Genomic DNA, 25,630 nt, shown 5'->3' on the forward strand with positions numbered 1-25,630 from the left:
AGTTGAATTCCGCTCTGAGGATTCGATTTTGGCAATGAGCACAGAGCGGTATTGAACAGCAACATTGTCTTTCAGAGTCATGCCGCTGCCACTGAGCGGCGTGCCGCTTCGCTTGCAGAAAAGTGCAAGCGGCATGATGACATCGTTCAGCGACAAGCGAGAGAAAGTATGAAACTAGTATAATTGTCTCTTTATCTGCAGACCTATCGTAATAAAGCTGATGCACATCATGAGAAAATAAGCTGTGATCTCGAACATATTCCCAGATCAGAAAAATCAAAAATTCATTTCAAATAAAATTATGAAGATGACTTATTTTTTACATTCAGTTGATAACCAGTTTATATTTATTTTGCTAGGTGTTCATAATTCGATGACTGATCTATTTCCTTCACCATGCTGCAAGTAGTCTCCCCACAGGTATACAGCAGTAGCATTTGAGCAAATTATAGAGTCTAGTAAAGTCAAACCCCTAGCCCCTTCCTGTTGATGACGCCCCAGAGTTCTACTTCGACATTGCGCTGCAAAGAAGTTAACACAGACGCAACTTAATTCTTCACTCAAGTACTGGCATATATAATTTTGTGGATTTTTTAAAATCATTATAATATTTTCAAAATGATTTTAAAAACTGATTTTATAAGTTGGGCAATTAGTGTGTCTTCATTATTACTTTCAAGTGTGTTTTTACTCGTGGGTTCTCCAACAAATGTAGCGGCTAGAGAGGACCGACTTATCAGACAGGCAGTGACGTTGCCCATAGAACCGACAACGCCTAGTACAGAATGTAGAAATTCAGTGTATTCAATTGGAAGATATCTACAATACCATTATATCTGTTGTGAAGAAACTGGGCAACCTGGAAATCCTGGAAACCCTGGGCAGCCTGGGCAAGGAACACAATGTCAGAAGGTAGGTCAATGGTGGAGTCTAAATAAAAATGAGTCAACTTTGAGTGAAAAGCGAACTTAGCAACGAAATGAGTAAAATGGAACTCAAACATGAGTCACATGGAACTAAATATTGATTAAATTGTACTAAATATGAGCAAAATGGAACTCACTATTTATTACATTGCAATCAAATTGAGTACAATTTAAGCAATTTTGTTGCTCACTTCCCTTTTTTACTCAACATTGAGGAATTTTTATTCAGAGTGTAAAAATGGCCACGTTCCGTATGAAACTTTTTCAGTGTCCATAATGATTTAGGGTCACTGAACCCAGCACTGAACGAGTCGAGTCATTTTATGGTCGAGTTAAGTCATTTTATGGTCGAGTCGAGTCATTTTATGGTCGAGTTGAGTCATTTTGTGGTCGAGTTGAGTCATTTCTAGCAATCGAGTCTGAATAATTGAATCAGTGTATAATCTTCATGAGCAAGATTTGAGAATCTTAATCGAGTTATTTTATTTTTGAAAAGTTGAGTCTCAAGTCAGAACGGGTTACAAGTCTGGAACCAAGTGCAAAACTGTCCTTAATGAAGGATGTCCTTAATGCAATGTAGTGCAGCATTTGTTTTTATTTTTGTATAACATCTACATTTTACCCGGATAAGTGCAAGGTTTCGAAGATTATATTCAATTCGAATTCAATTGTCTGCAAATGACTTGCACATAAAATCTGTTCCGCCTTCGTAGATGTTCAAGGTTATTGGTTGTCATATAAACTTTTCTCTACAATTAGTTTCTCATATTAAATATAGGCTAATATTTAAGTTATAGGATCCTTAAATCTTCAGCATTTTTGCAGTAGTCATATTTTGTGAAAATCCGTGAGTATCGACATCTTGTTTCCCTATTCATTTGTATGTGGTAAATGCTTATCTAGCTCCTTTTGCTGATAGGGTGTGCAATGGCTACCCCATGTTCCCTATGGTGAATTTATAAATTCGAGTTTATAAATAAGGAGTCCAGTTCAGTTCAAAGTACTTTTTTAACTTGTCTAGGTCTTTGCCACTTAATTGAAATGTTGGTGTGTTGGTTCTTTTTTTTTAACTTAAAGGGAAATTGTTTTAGATATTGCACTTTTAAAATCATGTTAGTTGCGTCATAGTTTATGAAAAAATTCGGTACACTCATTTCAAAATAATTCATTTCGAAACTAGAACATTATTTATAGAATGTATAATGTAGCTGTGGTTTTGGTTTTCAATTTGACCAGCACTGAGAGGGAAGTTTCCAGACATTGTCTGTCGGGCTAGTGTTTTCAAACAGCTTTCAACACTAATCCAGCAGCAATACATGATCATAACCCTTAGATGTTTACATGAACTTTTACCTGTCAGGAGAGGTTGTTATATGACAAGGTCCGGTATTACTTTCATGTTCATAAATTTAGGTATCAAGACAGGCTTACCATACTTACCGTGTTTACGGAAATGATGTCGAATGCGGCTTACATGAGCATGTATGAGGGATAAACTAAAACGCCTGAGCTGAGTAGTATATACGATAAATTATATGCACAGGCCATGGGGAGGCACTCCCTATCTGAAATGGCAGGGATTTGCCTCGGCCATGTTAAAAGTAGGGGCATTCAGGATAAATGTACAATTACAAACATATGGGGTCATTCAGTATACACAACCTGAATAAAAATGGTGTCATTCGGTATGAAACTTTGAAAAAAGGATGGTCATTGGGGTAACAAAAAGTAAAATGGGAGTCATTGAGTACAGGATTGCCAAAAGAGTATCATTAAGTACACATAAATAAGTTCCAAACTGCGTAAAAACAACTTGGCCACCTTGGAAATGTGAAAAATCTCATTATTTCTGGAGGAGAACACAAATACCACCTAAATTTGGGAATTAAAAGGGGGTTCATTGGGTATAGCAGGAAATAGAAAAAGGGGGTCATTGAGTACATGGATTTTTTTAAAGGGGGTCATTGGGTAATAGGTAGGACCATAACACAAAAAGGGGGTCATTGGGTACAAGACGGTTTGAAAAAGGGGTCTATCCCGAGGCACATGATGCATATCTGTCATGGAAGTGCCCCCCGGGGGCACAGACCCTCAATCAAAGCTGTATGTGTCATATCACATCATGGATGTACATAAAGGAAGTGTACGACAATCACAACATTATGCCTTATATGTTAGAAGAATAATTATCAAGCACGAATCACGTGGTTTTATTTGAAACAAACTCATATTGACCATAAAAACAGCCGGCTCTCAACACGCGATATTCAAAATTCCCGCGCCAAAATTGTCTAGTGTAATGACGTCATGGTTACTTCCACTTAATTGTTGTCAGCCTTCATTGTATTACCAGGAGGGCGTCATTGCACTGGACAATTTCGGCACCCGGGAATTTTGAATATCTCGTGTTGAGAGACGGCTGGTTTAATTCTTTTTTTATGGTCAATATGAGTTTGTTTCAAATAAAACCACGTCTTTCGTGCTTGATAATTAATTTTCTTTTGCCGGAGAAATCCTTTAAGGGATCTAAAATGAGCGTTTATTGTGTTTCGACAGTATTTTTTTGTGGGACATGAGAGCACCTCGGACCTATCGAATTGCATTCTGAATACGAAGCATGTCTTTCTGATATCAAATAATTTTCATTTTTGAAAATCACAATATAATACAAATTTTATGACAAATTATAAAAATTTGATATTTTTCAAATTTTTGATATATAACAGTCCTCGAAGTAAATTATATAAATCTAATGATATATTCTTAAAGTGTAGCAGGGAGGAAAAGCCGACGGTCAATTGAAAATTTTGACCTTTTATATTGAAGATATGGATTTTTTCCCAAAAAAGACCAAATTTTTTTTTGGTGTTTTGGGAAAAAAATCCATATCTTCAATACGAAAGGTCAAAATTTTCAATTGATCGTCGGCTTTTCATCCCACCTACATACACTTTAGTATAAATCATTAGATTTATAAAGTTTACTTCAAGTACTGTTAAATATCAAAAATATCAATTTTAATGATTTGCCATAAAATGTGTATTAAATTGCGAATTTCAAAAAATCAAAATTATTTGATATCAGAATGACATTCTTCGTATTCAGAATGCAATTCGATATGTCTGATGTGCTCTGATGTCCCAAAATAAATACTGTCCAAACGTTCATACCCCAGCCCTTAATGGCTGGCAAATTTGCTGTCGGATTGCGGGGCTGGTAAAATTGTAGAAAACTTACCCAGCCTGTTTATATAATTGGTTATATCAAAGCTCAAATAATATTGGTTAGGCTATGGCTACAACAGTGCACATAACTATAAACGTACAACTTCGTTTACAACACTATTTGGCACAATTCGACAAAATATCAAGAAACTAAAAAGGCGTATAATGAATGGCGCACTTTTATCTTATCGTCAATTCAAGACATAACCGAGTGCAATTGATTCAGGTTAACTGGATTTCCACGCAAAACCTGTTGTATAAAAGGTGTTCTATGCCATATATGCGTTCTATGCATAAACATGTGGTAGGGAAATACCCAGAAATGCACATTTAATTTTCTAAGATGACATTGTTTCTTCTCGGTTATAACTTGCTCAATTGCAGTCATCCTCAAATTAAAGATAAGAGAATAGCGCTCAATATAATATTTTCTGTCAAATTGTCTTGAGGCTAATTCTGTTAAACGAGTCTTGTAAAGAAAAGTATTTATGCAGTGTAGGCAATAACATGAGCTCAATGTTGAGTAATTTTTTACTCATTTGTTGAGTTGTGACCTTTTTACTCAATGTTGAGTAAACTATTTTTGCAGTGATAGACAACATGAGCTCAATGTTGAGTAATTCTTTACTAATTTGTAGAGTTGTGACCTATATGAGCTCAACATTGAGTAAAAAATTACTCAACTGTTGAGTTGTGACCTTTTTACTCAATGTTGAGTAAAATATTTTTTGTAGTGTATTCGTCATCATCTCATTCTCTTCTTTCTTCTTCTCTTTCGCCCTCCTTCATGTCCTTCCTCGTATTCATTTTTGTACTTCTTCTTTCTTCTTTATCATATTTATATTCTTCTCTTTCTTCTCCTTTGCCTGTTCTTCTTTTCATTCTTTTTGTTTTCTCCTTTGTCTTCTTTTCGTTTTCGTCTTCTTTATCTTTATCTTTAACTCTGTCTGCTTCTTTTCTGTTTATATATAAGACCTATACAAATTAATAATTATTTGTATTTTTGTTTTTTCTCCATTTATATAAGAAAAAGGTTGCAAATTTAGACTGCAATCCGGACAATGCCTTCGGCACACTCAATGAAACATTTTTCAACTGCAATGGTACAGAAGGACAAAATAACGCCAGAGAAAGGTAATTAATTTCAATTCCTCGTTCTTTGAACACGTTATATAATATGTTTTTCGTCAATATTAAAATCGTTAAGGGGGTACTACACCCCTGGCCAATTTTGTGCCTATTTTTGAATTTTTCTCAAAATTATAGCACATTGGTGACAAGTAAGATATGTATATTATAGGGGCAAGGACTACAACTACTGTACTGAAAATTCAGCAACTCAAAGCAAGTAATTATTGATTTATTGATCAAATATTGGTTTTCCCTCATTTTTGACTGCAACTCCACAACTGTTGTCTGTGCTGAAATAAAATTTCCAGTGCAGTAGTTGTAGTTCTTGCCCCTATATTATACATATCTTACTTGTCCCCAATGTCTGATAATTTTTGAGAAAAATGCAAACATAGCACAAAATTGGGCAGGGGTGTAGTATCCCCTTAAGGTTAATAGGATTCATTGGGCTTTGACCTATTTGTGACAAATTCCTGAGATATCTTAAATTTAAACGCTTCTCATTGGTCTGGTTTGAATCATTGTGTCTGGCAAGGCAGCTACCCAGCAAACACAAAATGTTAAAAATCTAAATATCGGGATATGAAAGATATAAAAAGGTTTTAACAACATTCAAGAAACATTTGTGAAAATTTGATGCATACATTCTAAACATAATGTCATTTAAGTGTTGACAAAATATTTTGCGAAAATATTTGCCCAAAATATTTTACAATAAAGTTTTGAAAACGTTTTCTTGCCCTTTATTTGATCCAACATTTAAATATTATTCGAGTTTCTTGAAAAACCGTTTTAAGAACATCTTTGTATTTTAGCTATATAAAATACTTCAATCTTAAACAAAATAAGTTACTACATCAATGATCAACGTGAACTAATAATGGTGTTGATAAACAAAATTCTCTTCAAACGTATTATGACGCAATAGAAAGACGTTAGGGAAAAAATTACCATCGACGCGATATGTAGGTATTTTGTGCTTTAAAACCTACTTGTAATTATAACACACGGCAGTAAAATCTTACAATTTGTACCAAGTACTATACGCTGAAATTTTCGTGGTGGTTTAATTTTCGCGGATTTCGCTGATCAAGAGGCATCCGTGAAAATAAAACCCAGCGAAAACATGATAATTAAGCATTTTACTATGTTATTCTATTGAGGAGATATCCACAACCGCGAATTTAACAACCCGTGAAATTGTCAATGATACATGAAACCGTGAAAATATATTCCCGCGAAAATATTGGCGTATACAGTATATTAAATATGCACTTACATTATGTGTATTTTGAGACTAGACATACTACTCCCCCTCTTCAGTCCCACCTCCTAATCGTGTACATGCGTAGATGAAGTTCGATACATTCGCTAATCGGCTTATCCCAAAAATGTTTTAAAGAAAATGTTTTCTTGTCGGGTTATATAAAGAGTATAAAACGTTTTAATAACGTTCAAAAACATTTTTTGAAAACTTGGTGAAAAAATTCTAACATAATATTTAAGAGTTGATCAAATATTTGGCAAAAATGTTTGCAGAAATTATTTTACAAGTTTGACAACATTCTTAAGATGTTGTTGTCGTGTTTTTTCAAAACAAATGTTTTGAAACGTTTTCATGACCTTAATATAAGGTAATGTTAATGTTATGAAAACGTTTCGAATAAAACCAAAACGTGTTTATAACGTTTTAAAAAACATTTTTGTATTTGCTGGGTCTTTACAATCAATCAATGAATGTATTGGAATCACTTTTAGACTACTTTTGTAACAGTGGCACACTGTCAAATAATTTATTTTCATTTGGCTTATCCAATTTTCCTGATCCTTGATCCTTCCAGGACCCAAGTGTAAATAACACACGGAACAAACGCTTAATCAAGGAAAGTTGCGTATAAATATTATTCTATGTCACATATCCGTGTTCCTTTAACAAAATTTCCATTCACGTGTTTTGACAGATACCCGGATGTACTCATATTATGATAACGTCCGAGTGATCTCGTTCACAGGTTATTTATATAATTCAATTTAATCAATGGCCCCCTTGCTGTTTTACCTAAGTAATTGAATTAACTCAAAAAAGTGTTAATATTATTAATGTTGGTATATTTCAATTTTTATTTACAGTAATTAAACCCGTTACTTAAAGTGCATCTTAAAGGAGTATTTCGTGATCCTAGCATCCTCTATTTATTTCATTTTTCAGTAGATATCCACGAAAAAAACCTATTCCCAAAATTTCAGTTGATTCCGATTTTGCGTTCGCGAGTTATGCATGATTATGTGTATTACACTGCTCCATAGACAATGCGTTGTAATTTCGTTCTGGTGCACCAGAACGAAATTCAAATTTCACGATATCCTGGCTAAACGAATTAATCTGCAGGTAATACTTTGTACATAAACATTATGTAGCCAGAGGTTTCCAGTGATATAAAAATCTCAACTTTTATCGAGAAAAGTGGGGGATGAGACTGTGGATCACGAAATGCCCTTTTAATGTCTCTGTACGAGGCTGTATGCAGACATGATATAGGCCAAATAATGTTTGCTTGTCCTTTGACTTCTGTGAGAGTTTTTGTTAATTTTACAACCAAAACATGTTATATAATAGGCCTGACTACTAGCTTAATGACTAAATATATGTCACTTGGGGTATTTCTCAACTGTAGTTACTGTGTCATTTCGTTCATGTTTTAAAACTGTTTTAAACTTTTAGGATATCAAACATTTAAAACTAAAAAGAAGAAAAATACTTTCCGAAGTTTCCGAAATTAAGGTCGTATTCTTTTCAAATTTTCAAGATTATAGTCGGCCATTAAACAGTTTGTTTTGACTTACAGACATTGGTTTACATTTAAGTGATTCGTTAGGCAAGCAAAACCTAAACCAAAAAATTAATAAAAAACTTAATATTATTTTGGGCATTTTTGAAACAATCGTGTTATGTGCAATAGACTCTGACATGTAAAGTCAATCAAACAACACTCAAACTCTGTGATTTCTTCTTTTATGGAATTGCAATCCACGTATTCTCAAATATCCTGGTTTGATAAAAACGCATGTTAATTTTTTTTTTTGAATCCCTTTAAAAGGGAAACTGGCCTCAATTGAGATGAGATCTTTGAAATGTCTCAAATTTTTTATACAAAATAGTACAAAATCTAACGCAATACTTATTGTTTGTTTAACAAGTCGGTCCAGGTGGACATACACTTGGGTCCTGATGGGACCAGGCTCAAGCAAAATGCTCAAGCCAAGCTTAAGAGCTTTTATAAGCATGTTGGCCAGTATTAGGAGAAAATTAAAACACTCAGACTTAGCACAATCAACGGTAGCTATTGACATGTGATACCGCATAGTCCCGTTTTGACAGCAAAACAGTGTCATCCTTTTGCATAACGTCCGCTATTACTTCCTTACTAACTAGATTGCCATACATGGATGTCGAAGCTATAGGAAACATAACATGACTAACATGCATTGTGATCATGGTAATGGGGTAATATTGTCAAGATAACCTTTTTGATTTTCGTAATTTAATATACTTGATTTTTTCAATGTGTCCATAAGGGCATTCTATTGTATGTACATGAGCCTACGGGAATCGAACCCGTGATTTTCAATTGCTAGGCAGACAACATAACCACTAGATTATCAGCTCTCCGTGATAAATACGGCTGAAACCGAAGGTTAATATGTAGATCGGGTGTAAAATACATATAACACAACATACACGGGCTATTCCATTTAAAATCCACACTACCCCTGTGGAAGATTTTGGAAATATATGCCACAGTTGTAGTATGAATTTCAGATGGAATTAGCACATAGGCTGCCTCATTTGATACACCCTCTGAGAAAGATTCAACCTGAATTTTTCCCTGAAGGAAAGTGAGTTTCCAATGGACCTGCTAATGTGTTAATTATTCCATTTGAAATTCATACTCCCCCTGTGGACGATTTTTCGAAAATCTTCCACAGGGGTAGTGTGGATTTTAAATGGAAGAGCCCAATGGAACACGCGATCAAATAATGATACTTAAAGGCCTATTCAGTGATCCCAACGAAAAGTATAAAAGAATAGAATTGTGTACATTATACTGAAGGTGAAGGATTAAAGTTGTCATTCGGTATTTTTGAAATGAGAAAATTGACACAAAAAGACGAAAACAGCAAGTTGAAGCCTCATTTAAATACATGTAGATATAATTTCTCTACTTAAGGGAAGGGGTATGAACGTTTGGACAGTATTTATTGTGGGACATTAGAGCACATCAGACATATCGAATTGCATTCTGAATACGAAGAATGTCCTTCTGATATCAAATAATTTTGATTTTTTTAAATTCGCAATGTAATACACATTTTATGGCAAATCATTAAACATTGATATTTTTGATATTTAACAGTACTCGAAGTAAACTTTATAAATCTGATGATTTATCCTTAAAGTGTATGTAGGTGGGATGAAAAGCCGACGATCAATTAAAAATGTTGACCTTTCGTATTGAAGATATGGATTTTTTCCCAAAACACCAAAACAAATTAGGTCTTTTTGGGAAAACAATCCATATCTTCAATATAATCTTCTCCTCCCAGCTACATACACTTTAAGAATATATCGTTAGATTTATAAAATTTACTTCGAGGACTGTTATATGTCAAAAATTTGAAAAATATCAAATTTTAATAATTTGTCATAAAATTTGTATTATATCGTGAATTTCAAATAATGAAAATTATTTGATATCAGAAAGACATGCTTCGTATTCAGAATGCAATTCGATACGTCTGAGGTGCTCTCATGTCCTACAAAAAATACTGTCGACACACCATAAACGCTCATTCTAGATCCCATAAGTAGAGAAATTGCAGATTCGTGTAAAATGTCCTTATTTTGTCATTAATATGTATACGGCTTTCGGTTTAACCACTAGCAGACTATAAAAGGTGCCCACATCTAAATTTGATGCTTTTTACGATCCTGTGGATGAGGAAATCACTGAACGAGCCTTTAATCGACACCTTATAGCAATAAGATATGTAATACTTTACGCATCGTAAACTATATAAACAAACACAGGAAAAAGTAAGGAAACATCAAACCAGTGCAAAAGGCCGAGACAAAAGGGCACATTTTACCAGAACCAAAACAAGGATATGAAAGTTGTCAAATCACCGACTGGTATATGAAACAGTTTCCAAAGTTAAACTTGGAATATAAACACAAATAAGTAGGGCAGACCAACAGCTAGTTGGGCAAATAGGAAAGGCGTTGTTATTGTATTTGGCAGTTGAGCTAACCAACATGACCAATGTCATTTCCTGAAAAACATGAAATATTCTATATGTCTGTAGTATGTATACATGTATTATATCTATACCCTGCTCCTCATATACTGCTTCTACTCTACTAAAAGGGCATCTACTCATGATAAAGCGCCTGTTGCTTCAAAGTAATACATTTTCTTGGAATAACGATAGCTAGGTAGTCATAAAAGATAATTAAAGATAATAAAAGATAATAAAAAAAGTACGTGTACGTGTTTAAGGCTACAATTTTGAGATACATCACTGGAGTGGCATCGATGTTTTTAAATCGCCCAGACTTGAATTCATTACTTTTTTAGGCCTATAATTATTTACCAACCAACTGGTATCTGTAAAAAGCCTCTTTTTTCAAAACGACACAAAGAAGAGAAGGTGCTATAGTTTTTGAATAGGCCTGTAATGTATACAATTTTTCTTAGTATTTTTTATTTTTTCATTTTGGAAAGGGCCACTGCTGTCATTTCAACCGGAAATATCTATTCTTGTGTTGTCTGCTGTATTTCTATATTTAGTGGTGTGTACTGTATTAGTACTTAACACATCAGAATCTTGTCCTAATTTTTATTCTTATCGAGACTCAGCTTGAACTTTTCCTGATGATAACCATAACACATCCTTTTGGTCGTAATATCTCTCCCAGATGTGACACGATCTGATCCAATCAGACCAAAGTTGTCAATAATGAAATTGAAATATAGGCAAAACCAAATGAAAACCGTAAGAAATACATTATAAAACGTTCAAAACTTTTTACAACCATGTAAGGAATTTAGCGATTTTAACATCAGTACGCTTTAATGACGAGAGCAAGTTTAATGGTAAGAACTCAATTCAAGTGCCAAAATATCCTACTTTATCCTGACTGGATCAGATCGTACCATAGGGTATAATATTATAATTGAAGACCGAATTAAAAAAAAAGTTTGCGTATGACTTCCTGTCAACTAGGCCAAAAAGGCTGTACTGCGCAGGTCAGCAACCAATCATGCCTCACCTTTGCCCTGGCGTCAGACGCAAACTAATATTTTAATTCGGTCCAGTATTGGTTCAATGGTTCTTGAGATAATTTCAGATCGTGCCACAATTAAAGGAAGTGTCCAGCAATCACAACATTATGTCTTATATGTTAGAAAATTAATTATCAAGCACGAATCACATGGTTTTATTTAAAACAAAGTCATATTAAAACCATAAAAACGAATAAAAACAGCCATCTCTCAACACGCGATATTCAAAATTACCGCGCCGAAATTGTCTAGAGCAATGACGTCCTAATAATTCAATGAAGCCTGACGACATTTGAGCACAAATAACCATGACGTCACTGCTCTAGAACATTTTGGCGCGGGAATTTTGAATATCGCGTGTTGAGAGATTGCTGTTTTTATTCGTTTTTATGGTTAATATGCGTTTGTTTTAAATAAAACCATGTGATTCGTGCTTGATAATTATTTTTCTAACATATAAGACATAATGTTGTGATTGCCGGACACTTCCTTTAAGCTATAATTATTATATTAATCAGAAAAATGCCAAGTTCCGATATTTTTAGTATAAAATTCCCTCTTCTTACATTCACAGGCTTATGATACATGATGTATTTTACATTTGTCTCTCTGCGACATAGTCACAATCTTGTATCGTACTGCTAAAATAATCAAACCTTGTTAATATTGAACATGTTAAAAATGTATCACCAGTTTTGGCACTTTGAATAACGTTATTAAACTACCTGTTAGTCATTTGAAGAAGCAAATGAAATTGCGAAAGATATCGATAAGGTCTTTGTACTTTGCTCATGAAATTTGCCCTTCTACACGTTTTATATACCGGGTGTCCCAAAAAAGGTTACGTGTAGATTTTTGAAAATAATCTAAGCTAATGTTAACAAATATAAATGTTCTTTTCATGACATAATCTATGTACCCTCTAGTACCCCTGTGAAACTGAAGTTCACAACTTGTGTATTTAGCCCGCATTCCACGCATTCCTGAGCAAGCTGTTTACGTGACATAATGCAACACGAGTTTCATTACCACCGTCACAGCCACCATGCTTTTGGCGGGCATTTGAGTAAGCCCAGCCATAGCATGACTGATGTATGCAGTGTTTTATTCTGATGAACAGAGAATAAAACTTGTTCAGTTTTAATTCAAGAGTCCAGTTAGAAATGTACAATATTCTTACAGCATATTTCAACTCAACAAAGCCTAAATGCAAAAGATTGTCATTAATGTCACTATGTTGATGACATGCAGGAGATGCAGCGTGCTGAACTGCTTTCACAAAAACGTATTCTTCTCTAATGACCATCTTCCTTTATGTGTTACCACCAAGAAGTCCAGAAGTTCTAAAACTGATTAATTTTCAGTGTGCAACATTTATTTTTGCAATTCGTTTCTTTTGTGCAATAAGTTGAACCATGAAAACATATGAGAAAAATAAAAATTAATAAAGAAAAAATGTGAAAACAATGGTGTGCTTTTGTTCAATTTCCGTTGTGCAATATCTTGATGGTTTGCCACTCTTGACACCCCTGTTATCTTGCGCTCATAAGTTAAATTGCTTTTAAGATACAGAGTTGAAACTTAGCAGACAATTAGAAGAAGCATGAATAACTAATATCTGACAAAATGACATTGATATGTTGATCTATCACCAAATGCGGTTCATTTTCTACATGTAACCTTTTTATGGGACACCTTGTATTTGGTTTTTGAGGTTACGCTTGTAATATGCATGTAGGCTAATTTTTTATATTACCGTGCCTATTCGATTGCCAATCAATCTGGACTAAAAAGGATAATTTAAATTCTAAATAAAAATACAAAATTCAATAATAAATTTGTCCTAATATACGCCTACTCATTAAAATGATTTTTACGTTAACAACTTGCTTGTTTAATATATAAAGTTTTGTTATTTATCTGTTTATTTATTTATTTATTTATTTATTTTATTTGTTTATTTATTTATTTATTTATTTTTTTATTCATTTATTTATTTATTTATTTATTTATTTATTTATTATTTATTTATTTATTTATTTATTTATTTATTTATTTATTTATTTATTTATTTATTTATTTATTTATTTATTTATTTATTTATTTATTTATTTATTTATTTATTTCACAATAATCTATGGAAAATTAGTAACTATGATTTACCAAGTTATTATGAGGACATGTTTCGCAAATCGCAAAATACAAACATGACAAAAAGGTCATGTTATTTAGCACTTCGAATAACGGTCAAATCTAGTAAATTTCTTGGCTGAATGTTACTGACCCTTAATCATGTTACATCACGAAAGGAAATAATTAGGCCAAATGTACCAAAAAGGAAATAATTAAGCCAAACAAGTGGGTGTTAACCCTTAGCTATGTCAGCGCAAGCCCAAATTAAACCTATAATGTTGTATTATATTGCTTTAGAAACTACTAGGCCTATACTTATACTTTTCCTTGGTTATTTTTCAAGTGGTAAAGACAACAAAGTACACCAATTTTACAAATAAACATGTTAGGTCCTTGTACCTAGTGCCTGCTATGGTGGAAATTGAATTTGTGTCTTCACCTCGGGTTACATTGATTATGACAAACGGGAAATACGACAGGATACGTTGCTACAACACACAAAAGAAGCAATATATAGCAATACCGGCATGCAATGCGAAAAGGAAATCGAAATGTTACAACAACAAAAAGAGACGTAACTATATGTATACAGCACATCTCCCAGCAAATACAAAACCGTTTAAAAAACGTCTTAAACAAGTTATAGGTTTGGGTTTTGGTCAAGGTAAAAACGTATTAATAATATTAAATGTTGTTTCATGAAAATGTTTTGAAACGTTTTGCATGTAAACACACTACAACAATTTTTTTTAATGTTTTCAAAATGTTATTGTAAACTATTTTTGCAAATATTTTGTTGCCAAATATTTTGTCAACACTTAGATAACATTATCTTAAAATGTTTGCAGTATAGGCTATCAAATTTTTTTTTAATGTTATGAAAGCATTTTCTGACAACCTTTTATATAACCTCTTGCCATGGTGCCGAAAACGTGTTGCGTTTGCTGGGCTCATACATAAAATTTATTTTATTCTTATTAATATTTATAATTCTTCTTCTTCTTATTATTAATTAATAATAATAAAAAACGAACAATATAAAAAAAGTATGACAAATTTTAACAACTAACAATAGAGGTAGCCACGCCCTATCCCATCAGCAATAACGTCCACGTTCAAGTAATTTGTGGTGTGATCAAGCAAAATCAGTCTTAAGTCGGACATACTCAATTTTCAATTTCTTATAGGATTTTAAATAACATTTTACATTTTGTAAAAAAAAAAAAAAAAAACATTGAATTTGGACAAGATGTGAGCAGTTCAAGAGTTTCCAAAACAATAGGAAACAAAGGGAAATACTTCTTTTGTTTGACCTTATCTAAAAATCAATACTTTCGACTTCCAACTGATTCCCACAGAAACTGTCTAATACAAAAAATAGACGTCTAATCTGTTGGGTAGCTACCATGTAGCGCACTGCATTATGGGAGTGCTTTAGATTTCTTTAAATTCAAGATTACAGACAAGTAAAGTCGGCTTCTAATGTCTTATACGGCAGATTTATGCAATAGAATTCTTCATAACCATGGAAACGTCTATATTTTACAAAGTACACAAAAAATAATTTAATTTCATTCATGTCTTTAAAAGAACGTATTTCACAAAATATATGTGATTAGTTTACTATATATGGTCATAATTTGGTTGACGTCTGGGATTTTTGTTACGGCGAAATTAAATCCCAGGAAATACGCTCTTCCACCTTCTGGCGGAATCGAACCCAGTCTTAGACAATGTAAAGGAACGATGTTTTATAATGAACAGTATAACATAACATGCTCTGGAAAGCATTTTTTGAGTTAAATTTCAGTGGCGTACCGTGGCCGCTCCTATCCCGGGGGCTGAAGAAAATTCAATTTTGCCGCCCAAAATTTTTTTTTTTCTTTGCTTCTTCGATTTGCCACCCTTCGTTTTTGCCGCCCCTTCTTCTTCCGCCGCCCCTTCGTTTTGGCCGCCCCTGCTTTTACCCCGGGGACTGGCGCCCCCAAAAAAAAATACGCGCATGAATTTAAGCTTAAGGGATCTGATAACGACGTTTGCACAGTATTTGTGTGAGATCTGAGAGCACAACAGACACATCAAAGTGTATTCTGAATACGAGGGATATCCTTTTGATATTAAATAATTTTTTTGAATTTTTTTTTTTAATTCGCGATATAATACAAATTTTATGGAAAAATATTATAAATTGATATTTTTGACATTTAACAGGCCTCGAAGTAAACTTATAAATCTAATGATGCGAACGTATTAAATGTGTATATAGCTATGAGGAAAAGGCAACCATCAATTTTGACCTTAAGATTTATTTTGGAAATCTAGAAGCCTTCAGAAAATCGGGAATTGAAGCTGTAGATCACGAAGTGCCCCCTCTTTAAATGTAGGCCAATAGTGTTAAAATATACATGTCATGCTTGATATTTAGATATTTTGTTAATGTCATCATGACGATAATACCTTTGCGTTTCCTACAAGGCAAGAATCAATCGGGAAACAACGAGACATTTGCGGGGTATACTTTTTTTTTCCTGCATTTGACTAAAGTTGATGTACCAGTTTGTGTAATTGCGGAAGTAGAACCGGAAGGGAACTTATGCTACATTTATTGACGTCATCGCAGGCACGCCCAAATTCATAAAAAGGAGAACAAAAATCAATGGGGCGTAGCATACAGGCTACAAAGCAAGACTTCAAATAAAAATAACAAAATAGTTATTTTCATTTAAAAAAAACAATCTATTGATCATGTTGCATCAAAGAATCAGTGACGACTTTAAAAAAAGCACAATGCAGAAAAAACGTGATCAAAGATTCGTTGAAGGAGGATGGTGCAATTTCGTCACGTGCTATTTTCACCTTGGTTAAATAACCTTGACACCAACAGTCCACCAATGGAAGTTCGGGGCAATATTGGATTCCTCTTTGATGGAACCAAAACTGTATTTGAAGCAGGGTTGGCGATTTTTTTTAATTTTTTTTTTAAATATTAAAAAAAATCGATTTATTTGATTTAAATCGGATTTTTTTTATTTAAATCGATTTTTTTTAAATTTTTTTTATTCCAAGAACTGCTATACACCATGATAAAGTCAAAAGAGACCAGTGGAATACTAAACATATGCACAATCCTATCATGTATTTACAAAAAGTCAAAACACATTTTCAGATGTGAAAATTTCACAGAAAAAAATTGGTAAAATCATGGGAAAAAACCTGTTGAATTCTGCACCTTGAAAATGATTTTTTTAGCAATAGATAAAATGACATCATAGAGGTATTTAATTGTACCCAAAAGGTGTAGAAGCATTACAAATGAAGTAAAACAGTCAATTCAAGGAAGAAATTAACTTAAATTTATCAAAAATTGTAAAAAGTTGATTTAAATCAGTGATTAAAAAAAATCATTTGATTTAAATCGTGATTTAAATCAATTGATTTAAACTGCGCCAACCCTGATTTGAAGCTACCATAAACTCAATGGCGTAGTGTCACCCATATCAATTTGAAAATTATTTCGAAAAGTACATAGGAAAATTGCCGAAAAGCGGCTTGTGCTCTCCATCGTGGTCGGTGACCCCATCATGGTCGCCCCCCATCAAAAAAAAAAAGGAGAAGACTCACGCTACGCCACTGACCTAGGCTTGCGCTTGCTCTGTTGATACTTGGGTAAACCCACCTCATTTAGACACGTTTTGCCTTACAACAAAATCAAACATCTTTCAATAATAATATTTCACAGGATAAGTTAGAAAAATATGGTCCAGAGTGTATGATTTTCAAAGATTGTGACGTATGGTTCTCGAGTTATAAGCCAAAAAGACAATGGTCGCATTTTGAGTTCAACGGGGTCAAAACCTGAACAATGCTCTGCAAACCAAATTCAAACTAAGAATAGTAGTTACTATTATACGTCGGGGATTAGCCAAATTATCCATTTGAAATCTTCACTCCCTGCGTAGGCGATTATGGTGATGGACTTTAACTGAAATAGCCACTGTGAACATGGTGAATGATCTTTGCGCTGTTATGTATACCAAAAATTTTGACATAAAAGTCATAAAACCATTATAATAAACATAATAATTTTGTATTTCTGATATACAGTTGTGATCTACGGTGGGGTTTCTTAGCTGAGGACACGTGTTGGATGTGGTCTACTTGCTATGCTGGAGCATGTCAAAAAGAGGAACTAAGCCTTGGGTGAGTAAGGGAACAAACCAAAACTTCGATGACGTCCTATAAACGATCAACGTTGACCCATATTAAATAACTAGTTTTTTACAAACGTATTCGATCTTTTTGACCCCCTCTCCATAATGAAAGGACTTTCATTTATAGGACGTCATCGGGAACAGTTGTTGAGGTTGCAGAGGTTATACATATACCTGCGGTAACCGTAACACTGTGTAATATCAGATTCTATTCCTTTTGGACGGGAGAAGACGAGAGACGGGAAAATAGAAAAAGAGACTAGAGAATAGTGGTGTTTGGTGTTCTGTGCTTAACAAGATTGTTGAACATATGTTGCAAAGGAACTTAATGAATACTGAGTAAAGCTAATCATGATACGGTGGCTTTATGAAAAATAGGGGGGCAGGGAACAAAAATAGTGTCGTGGGGTGGGCAAAATTGTGCTCCCTCTCTTATAGACATGATAAACTGTCAGATTATACACGTGTCTCAGACAAGGTGATTCGGATCCTGACTGTTGTCTCTCTCTGGATACGCCATGTAATGAAACATGACAACACAAAACATGAACTGAACTATAACACTTTCTTCTCCTTATACTAGGTCTGCCGTTAAAGAAGGCTTCTGCGGTGACGGCCGATGCGATCACAAAGAAAACGTAGAGGAATGTGCTATAGACTGCTGCCCGGAAGTAAACTTTGAATGTAGTGTCTCTAATAGCACGTGTACAGACATATGTTGCAGTGAACCTAGTTGCTGTATGAACCTATCGTTCCTAGTGGACAACCTATGGATGTATATTTTGATTGGTGTGGTTGGTTTTATTATCCTGGTGAATCTCATCTGCTGTTGTGTCTGCTTTTGTTGCTATAGAGTTGTAGAACGCTGTCACCAACGGTTGCATCGATCAAGCCCGCCTTGTAATAATCAAATTCCCATGTAAGTCGACATGGGGTTCGGGGTGAAGGACAAACTTTATATCGCCAGCCAACCAGAGCTTAGGCACAACATCTAATTCGGTACTATAGCACTATCGGTGCCCTGATAGCTACCGATGGCCTTTTCTATCGTACCCAATGTTTTGTTTTATTTCTTCTTTTGCCCGGGTTACTCGTTCATTGGATGTTTTGAGGTATCCTCTATTCTTCCACGAGGCCCAGAACATCTGCAGAGTGTTTTTGTTTTATATTTGAATAAAAAACAATAACACTATGCATATAATAATTATCATGCTTCGTCCTTGACATGCCATAGTGACATATGAACTTTTTTGTAAATCTTCAGACAGAAATCTACGACGGTACGACATGAATTTGTAGGTCGTAGATGTCCTGAAAGTGTAGTTTTAGAAATCTACAACATACTGACCAATACCGTTACGAATTTATAAGAAATAAGAAAGGACGACATAATTATTATGTCATATGTCGTAGATTTCTGACATTACTTCAAAAATGATCATAGGTCACTATGTCGTCACTACGACGGCTTGATAAACAATTGATTACATCACCAGTGTATGATAGAAAGAGGCATCGGTACATAACTTGGCACCGATATTGCTATCGGACAGACACGGTACCTTTACACCGTCGCCACAAGCTGACAAGTCGACGTTGAATCGACGTATCAACCTGATTTCAACCTGATGTTGATATGCGGTTACAATCGTCTCCATCTTCGACCTAAAACCGACCCATTTCCAACTAAGTCACACATTCAAACGTGAAGTTGATATGATATGATCGAAATGCGAATGCCCGAACCAAATGGTCACCAGGTTTTCCCAAGTTCCTTTTTAATTCAAAGAAACTACAGTTCTGAAACTATTAGATTTTTGTTTATTTTGAAACTTCCCATGTAATGGCTGATTCAGGAACAGGATGATGTCAAAGTGGAGTTTTCAGAACAAAAGTTGAGTTTGTGTCCAACACTGTTTTAACAATGAAACACTGCTTGAATCATTATTTTTGCTGTCACTGTTTAACACGTTAAAATGCTGAAAGAAAGAGTATACATGGATATTATTTAAAATGGATAATATGTTTAGGAATTTGTCACATGACATATTTCTAAACATATTTTTAGAACAGATTGTTAACAATAATATTTTTAAAAGTGTTTAGTTGGTAAACATGGTAAACACGATTTGGAGTTGGAGTGTAATGCAGAAAGTCCTATACTGGGTCGAGAAAATCAAAACTGTCAAAAAGCAACTTGTCTACAAGAAACTCCGTTGATTCGAATAATCACTATAAATGTGTATTTCTTTTATTTAATTACCGTACAACCTCGTCTTCAAGCATTATACAGTGTTTTTGATGGAAGTTTTCGAGTTATGAGGTGAATAATAATGGATAATTAGTGATCCTGTGTGCCTCCTTAATACGAAACAGCCGTAAAAATGCCAATACAATGAATCAATCTTACAATAATAGTTGTTTGTGTACGCTTATATCAATAATGTATTCACTCAAACTCCATATAAAGTTATAATTTTCTGGATGGTGGGAGCCTGGATAAATTTAGCTTTCATCAAGAGCACTCTATATGCTTGTAAATGAGGTTTTACGGTATAATAGGTTATTTTTACCTCATACCTATAAGTGCAATAGATTGTCCACCAAATATATTAAGTGCAATGATTATTATTTAAGCGCAGGTTAAGCGTTTATTGTATTTTTGTTTAATCGACATTTTGTATCCATGTGCTCTATAAGAAAATGGTTCATGTTGAAAAATGTGACAGAGTTTACTCAATTATTTAAGGATGTTCTATTTTATAGGGTGTCCCAAAATAGACCATGTTCAAATTGATGTTATAAGTATAGCACATGACAGACACCCCACAATAGAAATCAAATATCCAAATACACGCCAAAATGGTGCTAAATGAACCGAGAATACTCTTAAACAAACATAGCCACTGCCCACTTCTGACTCAATACAATGTTGATAGTAAATCCTGTAAGACTTTAACCTCTGGTATCATTGGTAATACATGAGTGACATAGTGGCAAAACATGATGACGTAATCATACCGTTCTAGTTTTCGCATACGGACGAATCTCATATAACTATAAACCGCCCTTTTTGTATCAAACTGACTGTAGAGGGCGATATTATTGGCTTTGTTCCAGTGCAGAGCCGCCTTTGTCCGGGCCACCGCGGTGGTAGTTACCCGCGGCCTGTATAGATGAGGTGACATGTGTTTACATTTAGTACGCACATTGTTGGACAGAGATAAAAGCTGTCGGGGAAAAGACCTTATAGTCTACGTGGAGGAGGTTGATTTTGTGGCATTAACTTTGGTTTCAAACAAATAATACCAGCAATTTTATCAAATTTGCTTCCAGGTGCTACAAGCTATATATAATGTCACATAATCAAAGCAGCAAGCATGTATGTGATCTGACATAGACACTACTATTATTTCGCCTTGTGTGGAACAACAGAGGGCGTCCTGAATGTGGTGTCATAGGTCAACTCATCTATAGGGGGCGGTTTATAATAACACGGTATTTATCAGTATGCACAATTCATGACTATTTACGTCTGACGCCATTAATGATGTTCATATGAAGCATAATTTTATTAAGTTGTATATTCTATGGTAGAGTAAAAATAAAATAAATTGTCAAAGTTTTCTAAAATTCTGTTTTTGGTGCTTCTTTTTGGTGTTCACACGAGGTTGCAAAAACAGTGTGGATGGTTATTTGGTAATATCTTTTCGTGTTAAACAATGAAAACATCGGAATAAAATGCTATGAAGGTAAATTAAGCAGATTGATGGAATAGCGCAATTCAGGCAAAAATATAACGAGTTGGCGCAACTTGTTTCATGTTCATGGGCCCCAAATTGGTGTTTTTGTCTACTCTAGATCTGTCCCCATCTTGATGAAATTAACCTTTAGCCTGGAACTATTTATCTCGAATTTGAATTGTACGACTCTACCATTTCAGCCTCCTCCCCCTCCCCTCAACATTGGCGAAGCTGGGAGTTTTGGCGCCCTGAGGCAAGGATACAGAATGCACCCCCTCCCTTTTCGTGAAACAATTGCACGCGGAGCGCGCGAAAATTTGCACAATTAATACTACTTATTTTGTTATAATCAAATTGAATTTCAGCTTATAAATTGGTAGATTCGGCGACCCATAAGACGGTTCCCACTGCGCGTGCCCCTTAATTGTCCCCTCTAGCTACGCCCACTGACCCCCTCCCCCCAAAAAAAAAAAAACATCTGGAAAAACATCAGCCATTACATGGGAATATTACATGACGCAATCAATATCCATTATTGGTATATTTTATAGGAAGATTGTCATATCAACATCTTATTTCCACTCCTCTTTCCCCCCTATCACAATGAAATTTTTGGTATCAGTGGACACCGCATTTTTTTTCGCTTTGTCGTCCTAAATGTGGATGACGTCATTGAAAGATTTTCTGTCAGGTATAATATGACGTCATCACCTGAATGATTAATAGTCCGACTGTAGACAAAATAGTATTACAGCATCACCATCTGTTGAAAATATTTAATATTCAGCAAAGAGATTTAAGGGCAATTTGACCACCTGATTGGAATGATACTTTTTCTTCTTCGTTTTTTTAACATTCTTTGGCAAATAACTTTATTGTATGTTTTACTTCACACTACATAGTATAAAATATATTTAAATATTATTATATAGGCATATCATACAATATCAAAAGAAATTATATGTCATAATACTTATTTTATCTTATTACAGACTTGACATTTAATATGGAATACTTTTTCGCACAATTCCAAGACTGGTCTGATAGAGGTCTGCATAAACGGCACGGGCTAAATATTTATGGGGGGGGTGTTGGGAGATGGTGTGAAATAATTGTGTGACAGAAAATGTGCTTTAACATTAATTAACATTATGGCGGTCATAATGCAGTGAATTAGCCTAAAATGGCGGATTTAAGGAGACTGAATTTGATTTTTGTGGGGTAAAAATTCTGACTTTGAGCAACGTTATTCTGATATTATCAAATTCATTGAGGTTTGAGGCGATTTTACTGAACCTGAATACCAATAAGTGTTCGTCTGAATTGAAATGCACCTGTGATTTACAAGTTTTGAAAGTGGGAGGAGCTTTAAAAAATATGGCTCTCTAAAGTGATACGCACTCAAAAAGTTTGAATGGTCCCCTGGGGCCAAATGTTATAACTTACTGTACACAAAGAAACAGTGTGAGTTCATTGGACAACCAGGAATCCACACAGTTGCTTTTGTACCGTAAGTTTATAACATTTGACCCCAGGGGCCATTCGAACCTTGTGAGTACGTACAGCTTCTAAGAGCCCCATTTTATGCTCCTCCCCTGTTCAAAAACTTGGTACTTTGTAAGTGTATTTAGGCTGTGATGAATGCCAGTTGCTGACGAAATTTAAGAAATATCACCTCAAACCCCTATAAATTTGATAATAACAGAACCATGTTGCATAAAGTCTGAAATTGTGTCCCCCACAAAGCCCAAATTCTGCCTCCCTAAATCCGCCATTTTAGGCAAATTCGCTACATTGTGAGCAATATAATGTAAACATATGGAAAGCACATTATCTATCAAACAATTATTTTACACCAAGTCCCAACACACCCCAATTAATATTTAGCCCGTGCGGTCTATGCAGACTTCGTCCAAACCAGTCTTCAGATTTTGCGAAAAATATTCCATATTAAATGTCAAGTCTGTATCTCACTTATTCAATATCAATTGCAACATCATCAGATAATGCGTTACATGATAGTGGAATGCCGAAAATGAGGTTTGAGGTTTTGCATTTTAGAGGTTAAATTACATCCAAATGATCAATACTTCAACAATGACAGGTTCGCTTCATACAAAATGCAAACAAATAATTATGTTACTTTTCAGCTACCAGCAGTGGCGTAGCTGATACAAGGGGGACGAGGAGGCAAGGCAACTTCAAAGGGGAAAATTTGGCGAAAATAATCAATAATGGGCTAAAAAGAACAAAAAGGCATAAAAATCTAAAATATCAGGGCGGCCATCATCCCACAGGCAAGAGGATGCCAAGACTTCTCGCAGGGGAGGCAGCGAATTGCATACGCACCAGAACATCCCTTTGTTTAGCAAACTACCAGATTGCCCATCCCTAGGTTTTCGTTGAACCAAAACGGTATTTGCGTCTCTTCCAAAGTACTTTTTCTGGCAGACTCTGACCCTGTTGTCCCATTCTTCAGCTATGAAGATACGCCCTGCGTCACTAACAGCAAGACCCCCAAACCCTGGTCCTCCTATCTGTGGGATCAGAACTTTGTTACTTCTACTCACGTTACGGGTCACGTGCTCATTTTGATCTTCATCAATTTCAACAATACTATCTGTACAATCGACTATATTTTTACGAGCTGCAATGACTTTGATGACGTCATTTACCATCCCATATTTGGCCGCTCTAAATTGCCAGCCATCGCCTGGCAGTGGCGTAGCTGCCGGGGGGGGCAGGGGGGGGGCAATTGCCCCTGGCAAATATTGCCTATTTGGGCCCCGCCCCCTACCCCCCCTAGTGCAAGGAAAAAAGGGAAAAGGAGGAGAAAGAGGAAAAAGAGAGAGAGAGAGAGAGGAAGGGAGGAGAGATGGGGAATCCATACGATATGCAATACCATACGATTATTATCAATAAGCCTGGCAAAATTGTCTATTTGGGCCCCGCGCCTCTACCCCCCAAGTGCAGGAACATTTGGTAGATTTGGGCCCCGCCCCATACAGGCTTGCCCCCCCCCCCTCTGGAAAAAATCCCAGCTACGCCGCTGTCGCCTGGTGATACTCTGTTGTCGTCTCGCAAAATTTCTTTGCCATCAGTGACACCGAACTTAAAAACCCCTTCAGCCCCTGTAATTAATAGTTCGGTTTGTGGATACTGAGAGCGAAACAAGAGATATAAATCTATAATTGGAACAAAATTCAATGGAACAACTAGTGCGGAATCACTCAGAACGTGTCTCATCTCCCCACGATGCACCACTTCCAAATTGCGTAAAATCAACTTTCCCGTCTGCCCATTTGAATTACGTACTCCAATGACTACTAAGTTGTAATTTACCGCAATACATGTTGGGTCTATGTCATGTTCTTCGATAGCAAATGAGGATTGATAGCTGAAAGACGTAGTCGAGTAGAAGTGCACGAATCTGTCACGTGCACAGACTATGGCTAATGTTTTCGCGTCAGTATTTTGGCCGATGCAAGCTACACCAACTGGATGGTAATTCCACACACGTGAATATGGAGAAGCCGCTGGCGAAAGACTATGAATCTTCTCTAGGCAATAGCCCGTTGATTCATGGTACTACTACTACTACTACTACTACTACTACTACTACAAAGTTCTTAGGGCGCAATTCGCAAAGAAAGCATCGTTGCGCTTACAGTAAAAAACAAAATACATAAGAAAACCAGTTCAGAATAAAACAGTTCAGAATAAATAAGTTTTGAGTCTCTGTTTGAAAAGAGTGACCGATGGCGAAAGTCTGATTTCTGTTGGTAATGAGTTCCAGCGCTTAACACCAGCTACAGGGAAACGACGATCACCGGCGACACTGATGGATCTATCAGCCAGGAGACGCGTGGTGTCATTACTTGATCTGAGAGTCCTTTGAGGAATATAAGGAGTCAGTTT

General features: G+C 35.2%; 1 protein-coding gene across 1 annotated transcript; it reads left to right on the forward strand.

The window, feature by feature from the left end:
• Nucleotides 1-491: 491 nt before the first annotated feature.
• Nucleotides 492-21,602, forward strand: LOC140140784 (uncharacterized). The gene is made up of 4 exons (XM_072162528.1): nucleotides 492-912; nucleotides 5,178-5,284; nucleotides 17,863-17,958; nucleotides 18,553-21,602. The coding sequence occupies exons 1-4, from the start codon at nucleotides 619-621 to the stop codon at nucleotides 18,890-18,892; spliced, it is 837 nt and encodes a 278-aa protein (XP_072018629.1). The 5' UTR covers nucleotides 492-618; the 3' UTR covers nucleotides 18,893-21,602.
• The last annotated feature ends 4,028 nt before the right edge of the window (nucleotides 21,603-25,630 follow it).

Source organism: Amphiura filiformis, chromosome 19 (assembly GCF_039555335.1).
Source record: "Amphiura filiformis chromosome 19, Afil_fr2py, whole genome shotgun sequence".
NCBI classification, from domain to species: Eukaryota; Metazoa; Echinodermata; class Ophiuroidea; order Amphilepidida; family Amphiuridae; genus Amphiura; species Amphiura filiformis.